This window comes from Crocodylus siamensis, chromosome 5 (genome assembly GCF_052110815.1).
Source record: "Crocodylus siamensis isolate JL-2025a chromosome 5, ASM5211081v1, whole genome shotgun sequence".
In the NCBI taxonomy this organism is placed as follows: domain Eukaryota; kingdom Metazoa; phylum Chordata; order Crocodylia; family Crocodylidae; genus Crocodylus; species Crocodylus siamensis.
The window spans coordinates 171,405,555-171,417,933 of record NC_143399.1 but is presented as its reverse complement, the minus strand read 5'-3'; the positions used below and the strand labels follow the sequence as shown (position 1 = coordinate 171,417,933).

Below are 12,379 nucleotides of genomic sequence, written 5' to 3'. Positions count from 1 at the left end.
GCTCCAAATTGCTTGGGGTTTGGCTACACTGCAGACTACTGTATAGCCTAGAGCTAGCTCAGATGCTGAATGCAGCATAGCCACCCACAGCTCTGTGCAAGCTAATTGACTCTGCTGTACTTTCTGTTTGGATGTTCATGAGATCTTGCCAAGCTAGTTTGCATACTAGGAGCAGGGGATCCACAACAGCACAATACTCAGGGTATGCTAACCATCCAGGTATTTATCCAGTTCCTTGGGTAAATTTTGCAACCTGTATTGAGTTATACATCACTTTGACTGCACGATTCTCATAACCCAGATTAACCTGGTATGTCTGTTCAAGCAGCAGTCACATCTTTGAAGGTCATGCAGACTAACCCGTAGTATCCTCCTATAAAAGAAAGGCTCTACATTCCCTTTCAGTAGGAATCTAAGCCTACTGAAAAGAACAATTGGCTTTTAAGTCATTTAGGCACTGCACTGATGAACAGCACAGTGCTTACATACCTTTTAAAAATATGGGCACCTATTCAGTTTGCATTGGAAGGTTTTGCACAAGACTTGAAAGAATCTGCTTTTTGTTTCTTTTTGTTTTTGTTGTTTTTGAGTTTGTTAAAGTAAGATTATTAATACAGTGAAAGTATCTCTAGCACAAGGGTTGGCAATGTTTTTGGGCAGAGTGACAAAAACACCTGCAACCTCAACTTGTAAGATGTTGGCATACTAGGAACGGATGGTGGGGGAGCCGTGAGGAGCCAAATCCTTGTTTTGGCAGCACAGGCCCAGTCTCTTCCCTGCCATCTGTCCAGAGGTGTGTGCACACCTTCCACTGGCAACAAACTGGGTCAGAGCTCTATGGACCCCAGTGCAGCTGTGTTCAGCCCCCCTGTTGCCTGCTGTGAGCAGCCCGTGCTCCTTGGCAGGTGCCAGGGGCTTGCCCAGAGCCTGGGCCGGCTGCAGCAGTTGGTAGGGAGGTTGCAAGTGCCTGCACTGGGTCTGGGGAGCTCTGGCCCAGCTCATTGCCAGTGGCAGGCGCATATGTGCCTTTGGGCAGATGGTGGGGGAGCCATGAGAGGTAGCGCACTCCTTGTGGCCATGTACCTTGGCCCCTTCCCCACCGTCTACTCTAAGGCATATGTACCAAGCAAAATGCTTTTGCGTGCCATGGTCTGGCACGTGTGCTGGGGTTGCTGACCCTCTATCTAGCAAGCCTAATCCAGAATTAGGCTTTCATTGTGCTGGACATTATATAGAACCCCCCAAATTATAGTAATTTCCCCAGAGAAATCATGGTCACTGGACTTTGCAGCATTGTTCTTTCAAGCCAGTCTAGCTAGAAACCGTCTTTCATCTCCTTCCACACCTCCCCCCCCCCCCCACAAGGATGAGTCCTTTAGAAGCAAGGGGTTTCCTGTATTGAGAGAGCCTCTCTGGCTCTGTGGCTGGGGGGACTGTGTAAACTTGGGGTATATTTTACAGTTTTCTAAAACTTTCCTATAACTGTTCTCATTATATGTGGCACTTTGAGAAACTTGTTTATATCTCTTCTGAGGGTAGTTGAGTGTATCAAATGCATTTAATTTTTTTGTGGTTGAAAGATTATTTTTAACGAACCTTTTTAAGTGGATTCAGGTTTCATTTATATTTTTGATTCTTGGTTTTTTGTTTTTACTATTCCTTTTCCTCAATGGAAAATTAAGATAAAGCTTTAAAAAAAGTTTTTTTCCCCTTTTACATTTTTCCCCTCTTTTTGAATTGGAAAACAGGCAAAAGAATGAGATAGGAAGGAATTTGGTAAAACAAAATCTGAAAATAAAAAACAGCCATAAAATGATATTTATAATGAAATTAATTTCATAAAGCCAGTGCACTAAAACAATTGTTTGTAAACTTTAGTGTCAACTCATGGACCTCTTTGCTAGGCACTGTATAAATAGAGAATTAACAAAGATTGCATTATATATGTTGATATTTTTCTGAATAGCCTGTTTAAGTGATAAACTATGTGTTTTAAGATGATGGGAAACTTCTGCATAATTTACTTTTTCTTTTTAATTTTGCCAGTTTTAAATTGAATCATTTCAAGTAAATTTTTGAAGGCATGCTATGAATTTTAGCTCTGTTTGTTAGCTTTATTTTGGCTTGCATAAAAGCTTGTGCCCAGATTTTCAGCTGTCACTAGAAGAAATAAAGCTAAGTCTACTAATACAGCTGGACATCAGAAGACACTGCTTTATAGTTAGGGCTGTCAGGCTTGGGAATGGACTTCCAAGGGAGGTGGTGCTCTCTCCTACCTTGGGGGTCCTCAAGAGGAGTCTGGACAGATATTTGGCTGGGGTGTTATGACCCTGGTACTCATTCTTGCCTGGGGCAGGGGGTCAAACCTGATGATCTGTTTAGGTCCCTTCTGACCCTAAGCACTATGATACTATGAAACTGTTCATGGTAACTGAGAATCTGTACCATAAGTTTTCATTGAGTAATTATCTATATTTAGCATTGTTCATTTGCCCAGACAGCAGATCTAAAGGATATTAAGAGACCATGCTGTATACATGTGCCTTGCAGATAATAATTATAGATGTAAACTAAACTTTAGTATAATTTGAGAAGTGAAAATATTTCTTGGAGGGACCATTCCTTTAAGAGAGTTAGCACCTTCTGAAAGGCGCTCAGTTCCCTAGTGCTGTTTATTATAGTTTTTACACTTTCATGTCAGTAACCCTGAGTGATCTCTTGGCCTATTTTATGGGACAGCTTAAAATATTTACTTACATCTGTTAAAACAGATAGGTTGGCTTAGTTGGAAATGATCCGTTACTGCATGTAAAGCTTGTACATCAAAAGCGAAACAAAAAACACCTTTTGACTAAGAGTAAAGTCCTTTTGATGGTTCCATTGATGCAAGGCTGTGGTTGAAAGAGGCAACTGCCATCTGGAGTGTTGAATGATATTTATTTGAGTAGCCTATTAAACATTCTACATTAGCTCTGCTCAGTGTCACTAGCAAGCAGCATTAAAAAAATCAAACATAATCCCATCAGTTTCAGTAATGACATTTGATCTTTCACAGTTTAAAGTGGATAATGTTGGTGTTCATTCTGAAAGTTCCATCCTTTTATTTTTGTTTAGCCTACAAGTCCCAAGTTTGGAAAAGCAGACTCTTATGAAAAACTGGAAAAACTAGGGGAAGGATCATATGCCACAGTATACAAAGGGAAAAGCAAGTAAGTTGGGTGTTTTTCATTTTATTTGGAGGGAAAAGGTTGATAATTATTGCATGTGCTTGGACCAGGATCCTGCAGTTGGATGCAGAATTCATGAATGCGGGCTGAAGTACCATAGACTTCATTGTATCTTGATGCTAGAGTATGGGACAGAGATCCCAGTGCAGCATTTAGATCATGCGTAATATTCTGTGCTAGACAGCATTAATACGAAGTGAATTAGAATTTCATTCTACTAATTTTCTATATGTGTGAATAGGTGGGGTGGGATTTTGCAGATATGTAGTAACCTACCAAATTTATAGTTTGGAAAATTTTTCGTGTTCCAGGTCAAATTAGCCAGATCAGTTCTGAATCCTTTTGATTGAGCAAAACTCAGTTGTTCAAACACCATATGTGGTGCTGCAGCCAGCAAGCATCCTCTAGCCTAGATTTTTCAGCTGGGGACCTCAGGTACTTCCAAATCCATCAAGTAGGCATCCTATGTGTAGGCCAAGGCTGGAGACTTGGGGTTCAGGTGCCTCTGAGTCTCGCTTGCCCTCAGCCAATAGCTGCAGGAGTAAGATAGGGAGGATTCACTCCACTTCCATGAAGTAGGTGTGTAGCCAAAATCCTCCCACTGGACACTGGTCAGTGGGAAGCTAATTACAAGACTTTCATAGTGTGTCCTGTCTGGAGTGCATTGGACAGAGGTGCACTCTCCATTACGCAATGCTAATAAAATCAATTTTGGCTTGGGTACCAGCTGCACCAAACCAGTGCAGTGACTACACTTTAGCCCACAAGAGGCCTACCATAAGGATAAATTAGTACAGCTCATCTGAATAAGATATACCATTAAGCACAGTCCCCCTCAGCACCAACTCTTTTTCCAAGTCATGGTGAGCCACTACACTGTATACCTTTTTACTTCCTTTTTATTTCCACAGCTGAGACATGCCTATATTTTCCATTTCCAATCATTTCTGTTTTTTCACCAGCCTTAAATGTCTGGCAAACATCATGAAACAGGGCCCCAAACAGTTTACAAAGAATCCCTCTGTCTCCCCCTCTCTCTCTGGTGCGTATGATTAGTGTGGCCCCACACTTCATGAGGTAGAGACAGACCAGGCTGCTCTGTGCCTCATCTTCATATACATTTTTGGAGGATCCCAGGACTCTTGACAAGTAGACCTAACTCTAGTCATGGGGGGAGGAGGGTGGGGCTAATTAGCATATTGGTTCTTTATGGGAGGGGTATCTGGTGTACACGCACATAATGAGCAATGCTGAGCTGTGGGGTCACTGTGGCTTGAAATGTTGACTCTGGTGGGCCTCAACTCCAATCAACAGAATTGGAAATCATGAAACTTTGGCTCTGGACTAATATCATTCATAGTTTGTACTACGTGTAAGTAGGTGCAAATGTGCTGCTTGAAACTGTGGTAAGACTTGCAGCAGTTAAAAAAAAAAATGACATGCATCAATTCTGGATGAACTAAGTATATGGGTACTATATGCAAATTGCTAGCCATAATTAATTTCATTGTCATTTGTTTAAAAATTGCTCACTTCCACATGCTCAGGGAGAGCAGGGTTTGACAATAAGCCGAGGAGGAAGGAATTGCAGAGGGAAAAAGTTGTGAGGAAGCAGAGAGCAAAGGGGCAGCCTGACCCTCCAGATTAATTTTTCCTGGTCTACCGGGAGAGGTGGGTGTTGGGGACAAATTCAAGGCAAACTTTCAGTAATTAGATTCTATAACTGGAAAATTATAACTTAATTTGTAAATTTTCCATATATAGGACCTAATTATTAGAGGGTTGTCTTCTATTCAAGTAAATATGGTACTGAGTACATTAAATAAACTTCCTTTTGAAGTATAGATATTATGAGAAAACTGTATAAATATTCGGCCTTATGGTTTAGCACCAAAATCCCATGATAAAATCAGTCAACTACTGTGCGTTTGTAATTAGCTCATATATACGGATTTCCAATAAATCTAAAATCAAGAAATATACTTGCAAGACATACTGTGTCAGAATCAATAGAAGTGACATGAAATTCAGTTAAAAAAACCCAAACCCTTACTCTTTCAGTAATGAGCCATGAATGTATTATATAAACTCATATTGGTTAGAAATATTCCATTTGTTTTAATAGAATTAACCTACAGATCTATTAGAAATACTTCATTGATTTTAATGGAAGTGAATAATGAATTAGACTTTTTTTTCTAGATCTGTCACTTCTCCTTTTTAGTAAATTCCACAATCAGCACATGGATTTTAACAGAATTTTTTAAGTGTATTACAAAAAACCCCTTCCAATAACCATGATTTATGCTGTAAAGTCAAGCATTTGAAAGTAGGGAAATCTAAGGAGATTTAGATTGCCCTTAATGTTTTATTACTAATGCCCTGTGCACCCAACCTGTGCATCAGAGGCTGTAGGCTTCCTGTGGGTGAGATTGTGTGCTTAAAAGTTAAGTTATTAATGAAATGTGCAAGGCACTTTGCAGCTTGAATGTTTCTCCATCCAACCTGAATAATGTCCCTTTAACTGCATTTTAAACAGTTAAGTTTTTAAGTATTATTTAAAAGAGGAATATTTGTAGTGGTGTTTAGTTCCAGTTGTTTTCTGTCCCATCTAATTATGCATCATCAGCAGGGTTTGGATCTTGTACCTTTAGAACTACCACATAGGCTTTCTGCTTCTTCAGAAACATCTGTACTATCTAATAGGAAGAAAAGGCTGTGTCCCAGGATAGATCATAGGTTGTTGGGTCCACAGCTCCCCTTCAAAAAGGCAGCCAGGGAGGGAGTACAAAAATCTGTCCCAGTATGGTTGCATTTTTGTCCCTCGAGGGATCTCTTCACTCATGTGATTTCCCCAAGGAAGGGTCACTAGGTAACAAGGTTTATGCTGGCTTTGCTGTTGTCAGCTTTCTGCTGGAGAGGGTGGGTGCCGTTGCTTTGATGCAGCATGTCCCTTAACTCTTTTGTTAAGTACAGACAGTCAAAAAGCTCAAGGCTGAATTAATTCGATCTTCGCAGGGTAGTCTAAACTGTGTAGATTGAACCAACATTCACTTTTGATTCTGGAAATGCAGCCTGCATTGGCCCAGGCCAGAAGCTTGGGGGGTGCTAAAGCACCTGCCTACTTGGCTGGAGCAGACAGGTTGAGCCAAGGCTAGCCTGCCCACCCTGGGGGGTGGGGGTGGGGGTTGCTGGGAAGGTGCAAAGCATCCTGGGATGCTAGGCACCTGTGAGTTAACTTGTAGCTGGAAGGGATCTGAGACTTAACTAAATCAGTTAAGTCTGATACTACATCCATCCAGGTTTATCTTTAACTGGTTTTGGACATTTTGAAAATGGTTTATGTGCATTGAACTTCTATTCCATTACAGATTTGAACTGGTTTCTGATCACTTATACTGGTTTATGTGTAATTTGTGTCCCTAGCTTTTATGTTGAGTAGAGCTGATGGAAAAAAATGGGATTGTTTTTGTTTTTGTTGGTTATTTTGCAAATAGCTTTCATATTTTTTGGTTGAAATAACTAAGAGTGTCAAATTGTTAACTAGTTCTAATGCTCACTTATTATTTTGCCAAAATATTTCTAGCAGGTATCTTTAAAAATAGCTGTAGGAAGCAAAAGAATATTGGGTCACACTGAGGCAGTTTGAATAATAGTGGGTGCATCTACACAAGATGTTTGCTACAAAGGTGACTAATTTACCTCCCCAGTAAAGTGTTAGTATCTGCATGTATGGTACTATTAGGCTGGAGTAAATTAGTCAACTCTGCCATAGGATAGTACTGCCCAACAGAGCAGTAATTATGGTGGAGTTACTTTCTCTGCTGCAGCACACATGTAGATGCTGACCAGGGTTGTCTGGGTCATGAGCAGGGATTCTGGTTTTCTCTGATTAAAAAAATCCTGAATTTTCAGTTAAAAAAAAAAAAAAAAAGTAACCCCAGATCCATATTTTTTCCGTGATTAAAATGAAACACCACTAATATATTTATTAGTGAGAAAACCAGGATCCCTGGTCATAAGGGTAGTGCCTGCTGGCTAACTCCTCACTGTAGCACCTGGATGCCTCAGCTAGCCCCTCTACAGCATGCTGAGCTGAGTTGGAGCAGCTCCAGGCTGGCAGGCTGACCCCCTGGGTCCACTGCCAGTCAGGGCTGCTCTGCACCAGCTTAGTGTGCTGCGGTCCCAGGTGCCCATGTAAATGCTGCAGCTGGGAGTAATAAACTCTAGCACAAATGTACCAGGGTTTATTGTGTCAAATTCATTTCACATGTATATGTGCCCAATATGTTACATCTCCTCCACTCCTCCAAAATTTCACCAGAAGTTGTTCCTACTGTTTATCAGCAGGAGAATATGGCAAACTATAGTCCAGGTTTAATGTTGCATTTCCTGAGATATTCTGAGCTCCAGCAAGATAATACAAATGGAGGCAATTTTCCTATAAGCTCCAGATGATTATCTAGTATTACTGTTGGTTGGAAAGTTTTGCTGCTAGTGGCATTCCTTGATAATAAAGAGCTTTCAAAGCTCTATGCTGACATGCATGTTTTTCAAAGATCCTATGATCGTACTCAGATAAACACAACATTTTGATTTATAAAAATGGCTTGTAGTTGTTTCAAAGGCAAACTGTAAAATTTCTCCAAAATTAGCGCAAGCATGCTCTCCTCTTCAGCAGTATTTGTGCAAATTTGTCATTTAACTTGTTTATCAAGTTTTATATTAAACTATTGGTATTGGTATGTATTGGTATTTATTGGTATTGGTATTTATTTGGTATTGGTATTGGTGTTTATATTAAACTTTTGGTATTGTGTCAGCTATAGATGGTTAGTGTTTCAGGACAAGGGACAGTTTCCTTTTTCTAACCTCTGTCATCCAAGTATTTATTGATGGAAGTATAATACATCTCTCATTTCAATACTCTTAATGATCATGGTTCCTAGTATGAACTCCTTTGTATTTTAAGCACCACACTGATATGCTTATATTGTGGTATGGGGTTTTATTCCTTGTTTGTCTGCTTTTTTTGTGTATTGCTGCTCATGATGCTCAGTGACACCAGCTCCAGTAACTTTTTGCTTTATTGAACAATAAATCTTGGTGATATATACATATGCCTTTCAGTAGTTCTAGTCCCAGTTTTTTCTCTTGAAATCTGTGTAGAATCTTTTTTTTCCATCTGTTCCTTCTCTAAAAAAAGTTTTACATTTGAATTAGAAACTATGTTGCTCTTTTATCAGGGTATCACATTATAATTTTTAAAGCATTTATATAGAAGTTGGTGGGGAATATGATCCATATTTAAATTAGTAAAACTTGGTTAAATGAATCTGTTCATGTCTATTTGAGAGAGGCACTTTTTAAGCTTTAGTAACATGGGCTAGGGACAGAAGTTACACACAGACTGGTTTAAGTGATCAGAAACTGGTTTAAACTTGTAACAGAACATAAGTTCAGTGCACATAAACCAGTTTGCAAATGGCCAAAACTAGTTTAAGATAAACCTGGTTGAATGGAAACTTAACTGATTTGGGTCAAACTGGCTTATGGAACTTCTGTCCCAGATCCCTTCATGGTTTAAGTTCAATCAGAGTCCCCCCGTTATCCCAGCATCCTGTGCAGCCCTGGGCTGGGCTGGGGTGGGCTGCCCTGTCTGCGTGCTTCATAAAGCAGGTCTGGCCGCACTCCTCTTCCCTAGCCAGACTGAGAAGAAGGTGGAGACTGCAGGCACAGCAGCATGTGCTTGCTGCTGAAGCAGCGATCTTCCCCTGTGCCACCCTCCCCACCCTAGCATGGACCCCAGCCAGTATCTGGTTACAGTCACACCACCCCCATGCAAGGTAATGCTGACAGGTGTTTGTGTGTGTCTCCAATTTTACTGGAACAAAGATAGAATGGTGTCTGCTTAGGGCTTTTTGGAACTAGTCAGTAGGTCAGCCAGTAATGTCCCTCCATTCTTCCTTAAAAATGCTTTGCAAAAAGCTGTTTAAGAAGAGCTTGAACTAATGAGAGATGCTTTGTTTTCTTGATGGGCTGATAAGCTTTGTGTTCTGCTAAGCTCATGCTGGCTTGCTGTCAGTGTTCAAGAGGGGACAAAAAGAGGTGTGAGAAATGATCTGGTTTGCAGTGAATGCAGTGCCTGTCAGGTTGCTCTGGACATTATGAAGAAGCAGGGAGAGGGAGATTGAAAAGCTTGGTATCATCAACAGATGCATGCAATCTACATAAGCAGTTCTGCCCCCCTGCCCTTTGCCTCGGTGCTAGCCGAGGTCTGGCAACAGTCCCACTCCTTGATCAGTAAGTGGGGGCAGCTGCTTTCCCTTCCCCTTCCCTTTCCTCCTCCCTCTGCAAGCACACAGACTGCGCAGGCCAGGGTGGGAGTTTAAACCCCTCCCTAATCATAGCATCTTTCTGGGACCTGGCCACACCCTCCCTCAGCTCAGCAATGTAGAAGAGAGGGAGGGCTTTCTCTAGCACCCCATGGCTTCTAGTCTGAGCCACTGCAGGCATGTGCCGGCATTTCCTGAATCAAAGTGAGTGTCTACTCACTTGCAAATTGGTTCTATCTCTGCAGGTTAGACTGACCCGCAGAGATTGAATCAATTCAGGCTTAGGCTTTTTGAATGTCTGTCCCTAGCTCTGAAGACCAGAGGGGCAAATCAAGTTTAGGAGAATGAAAAAAGGAATAGGTAAGGTAGCTTTCATCCATGCTTTAAAACAAATTTGGTTGAGGCATCAAGGACTGAAACTTAGTTTTTTGCATGAAGTAATTAAATGAATGCTACCTTTCTTTAGTGACATTGCATTATTAGCTCCAATGCTACCTAGTGTATGCAAACTTATGCAAGAGACTTGACAGAACAAGTCAGGAAATGTTCTTACTGCAGAGTACTTAATTATATCAGGCCTGAGGCTGCAAAGAATAACATGTGTGTTTAGTGTTATACACCTGAGCAGCCCAGTTGGGGCTGTCCACACATACAGCCTTTTTTCAGGTGCAAGAACTACGAAGTGCTCTATAAGAATGGATGTATTAAGAAAGGGTAGAAGTATGAAAAAGAGAGGAAAGATTCAAAAATGATCCTCAGCTTATGGGCACGTGCTGCTGGAGAATGGTATCATTAGCATTAGAAGACTATAGCTATAGCTGTGCTTACTTTACCCTTCTTTCTCAGCCTCTGTCTACCAGGAGTCGTTGGCTAATCTCTATTCCCATTGTGTCACTTGCCAACTACAGCTTTACAAAATGTTACTTTTTTTTTGCTTTTTTGTTTGCCTTTAAGAGAACATTTTCCAGCATTGAACTGTTTTAATGTTTTACCTTGTTCAGGTTCCAGTTTTGTGTTAAAGTGCTCATGTTGAAGTTTATTTCCTCTGTTTCCATGCTACCTAGTCCAGTTCAGGAGTGATATTGTCACTCAGTAGGTTGGAAGATGCTCAGCTGATTCTTAAGTGAGCTATTTTGTAGATACAGTTCAAAGCAAGTAATGTGCCAGGCTTTAGCCATATGGCTACCTCTAACTTTAATGAGAGTTCAGTGCCTAAAATTTGGTTAAATGCTTTGAAAACGTATGTCCAAGGAAAGCATACAAGCTGCTCTTCTCTCAGCTTCCTTGAATAGACAGCCATGGAATAGCAGGTGCTGTAGTTTTTTCTTAGGCTAAATGTTGATTTTAACCTAGAGATGCATATGGTGTTTGAGGAGGGGCAGAACATTTGTTTCTCAAACGGTGACACTTTTAAGGTCATTTGGGATTACTGGTCTTCACTCGTGTCCAGCTCTTACTAATAGGCTCTATGTACCACACCTTGGGCAACTGCTTTCACCAGTGGGTTGAACTTAGTAAGGAGGGAATTGTTCTTGTCATTAAGAGCTGTTCTCTGATCATCACAATTGGAGCTGTGGCAGAAGAGGATATTTCCCGATGGCAAAGCTGGTGGATTAGGATCACAGTAACCATGACAACTGCCTTGTGGATTGCCTCAGGAGAGGTGAAGGCTAAGAGAGTAAACCCTGACAGAAAATCTGAAGTGGAGCCCTTAAGACAGTTAGGTGATTATTTAGTATTCTTTCTGGCAGCTCCTACAACTTTCCTGGTCCCATGTCATATTGGGTCCACTTTTTTACTGGATAAGTCAGCAAGGTAAAAACGGTGATTCTGATGCTTGGGCCACTCCTGATCACTTAAGAAATGTCCACGCTTTTGCACTCTGGAGTGGTTATTCCAGTTTCACTAATACGTTGAAACAAATGGGAGTCAGCAGTTACCAGTTATAAGCCATGGATTGATTAGTGTAGATCCAGGCACTAGGGGTTATTTCTGATGGTGGGAGAGGTCATTGCACCTCATTGGAAAACTACTGCCTGCCTCAAACTGAGCAATCCCCAGACAATAAGATGTTTTCCTGCAACAGTCTGCTACTTCAATGAGTACTTGGAACTTAGAGATTCACCTTGAAAGCAGACTGCTATCATGCACCAACAGCTACTACAAAAAATGCACAGCCTCCCTTCTTTAGGTCCTTTTGCTTGACCATGAATATTTCAAGTCATCGTTCCCCTCAGTGTTTTTGTAAAAATGAAATGAAACATATGAAGTGTGCTATTCAAGTGTGGAAATATGTAAAATATATTAAATGCATTATGGAAAAGGAACTTTAAAATCCCCTGTTTGGTTCTGCAGGTGTTACTTTATTAACTTACAAAATATGCATCTTTTGGGAGCTTAAGTTTTACATTAGAAATGGGTTTTTTGAGCTTTCATGTGACTGTGGCACCATTTATAGTTCTGGTTTAATAGAAGCCCATCATAAAACTCCTGAGTCTGAATTTGAGTTTAAAATCTACTTTAACAGAAATTTGAAGTAAAAGAATTTTGACACATTTTAGGGACTAGACATTATGGGACAAATTCCCTACTTAAAGGGATAACATTTGATCAGATAACAGTGGGATTTAGGAGGTAATGCCCATTGTTTAGATGTTGGCTAAAGCAGTTTTGTCTTTTTCCAAGGACTTCAAAGACTTAATTGTCATGTTTTGCATTTCCAGAGAGAAACTGTCTGTTACCTAATTTTTAACTCTGATTTTTAGTTTTTAATTCATTACCTTCACTGAGTGAAGAATACTTTACAGCACCCTGATG

At 40.6% G+C, this 12,379-nt stretch overlaps 1 protein-coding gene across 2 annotated transcripts in view; it reads left to right on the top strand.

Moving 5' to 3' along the window:
- The window catches only part of CDK14 (cyclin dependent kinase 14), a 614,101-nt gene that overhangs the window by 172,716 nt on the left and 429,006 nt on the right, over positions 1–12,379 (top strand). For both annotated transcript variants that reach the window (XM_090047105.1, XM_090047106.1), the window contains one exon: positions 3,115–3,209. In XM_090047105.1, coding sequence (XP_089903231.1) covers positions 3,115–3,209 — 95 coding nt within the window. The remainder of the gene's footprint in view (positions 1–3,114; positions 3,210–12,379) is intronic.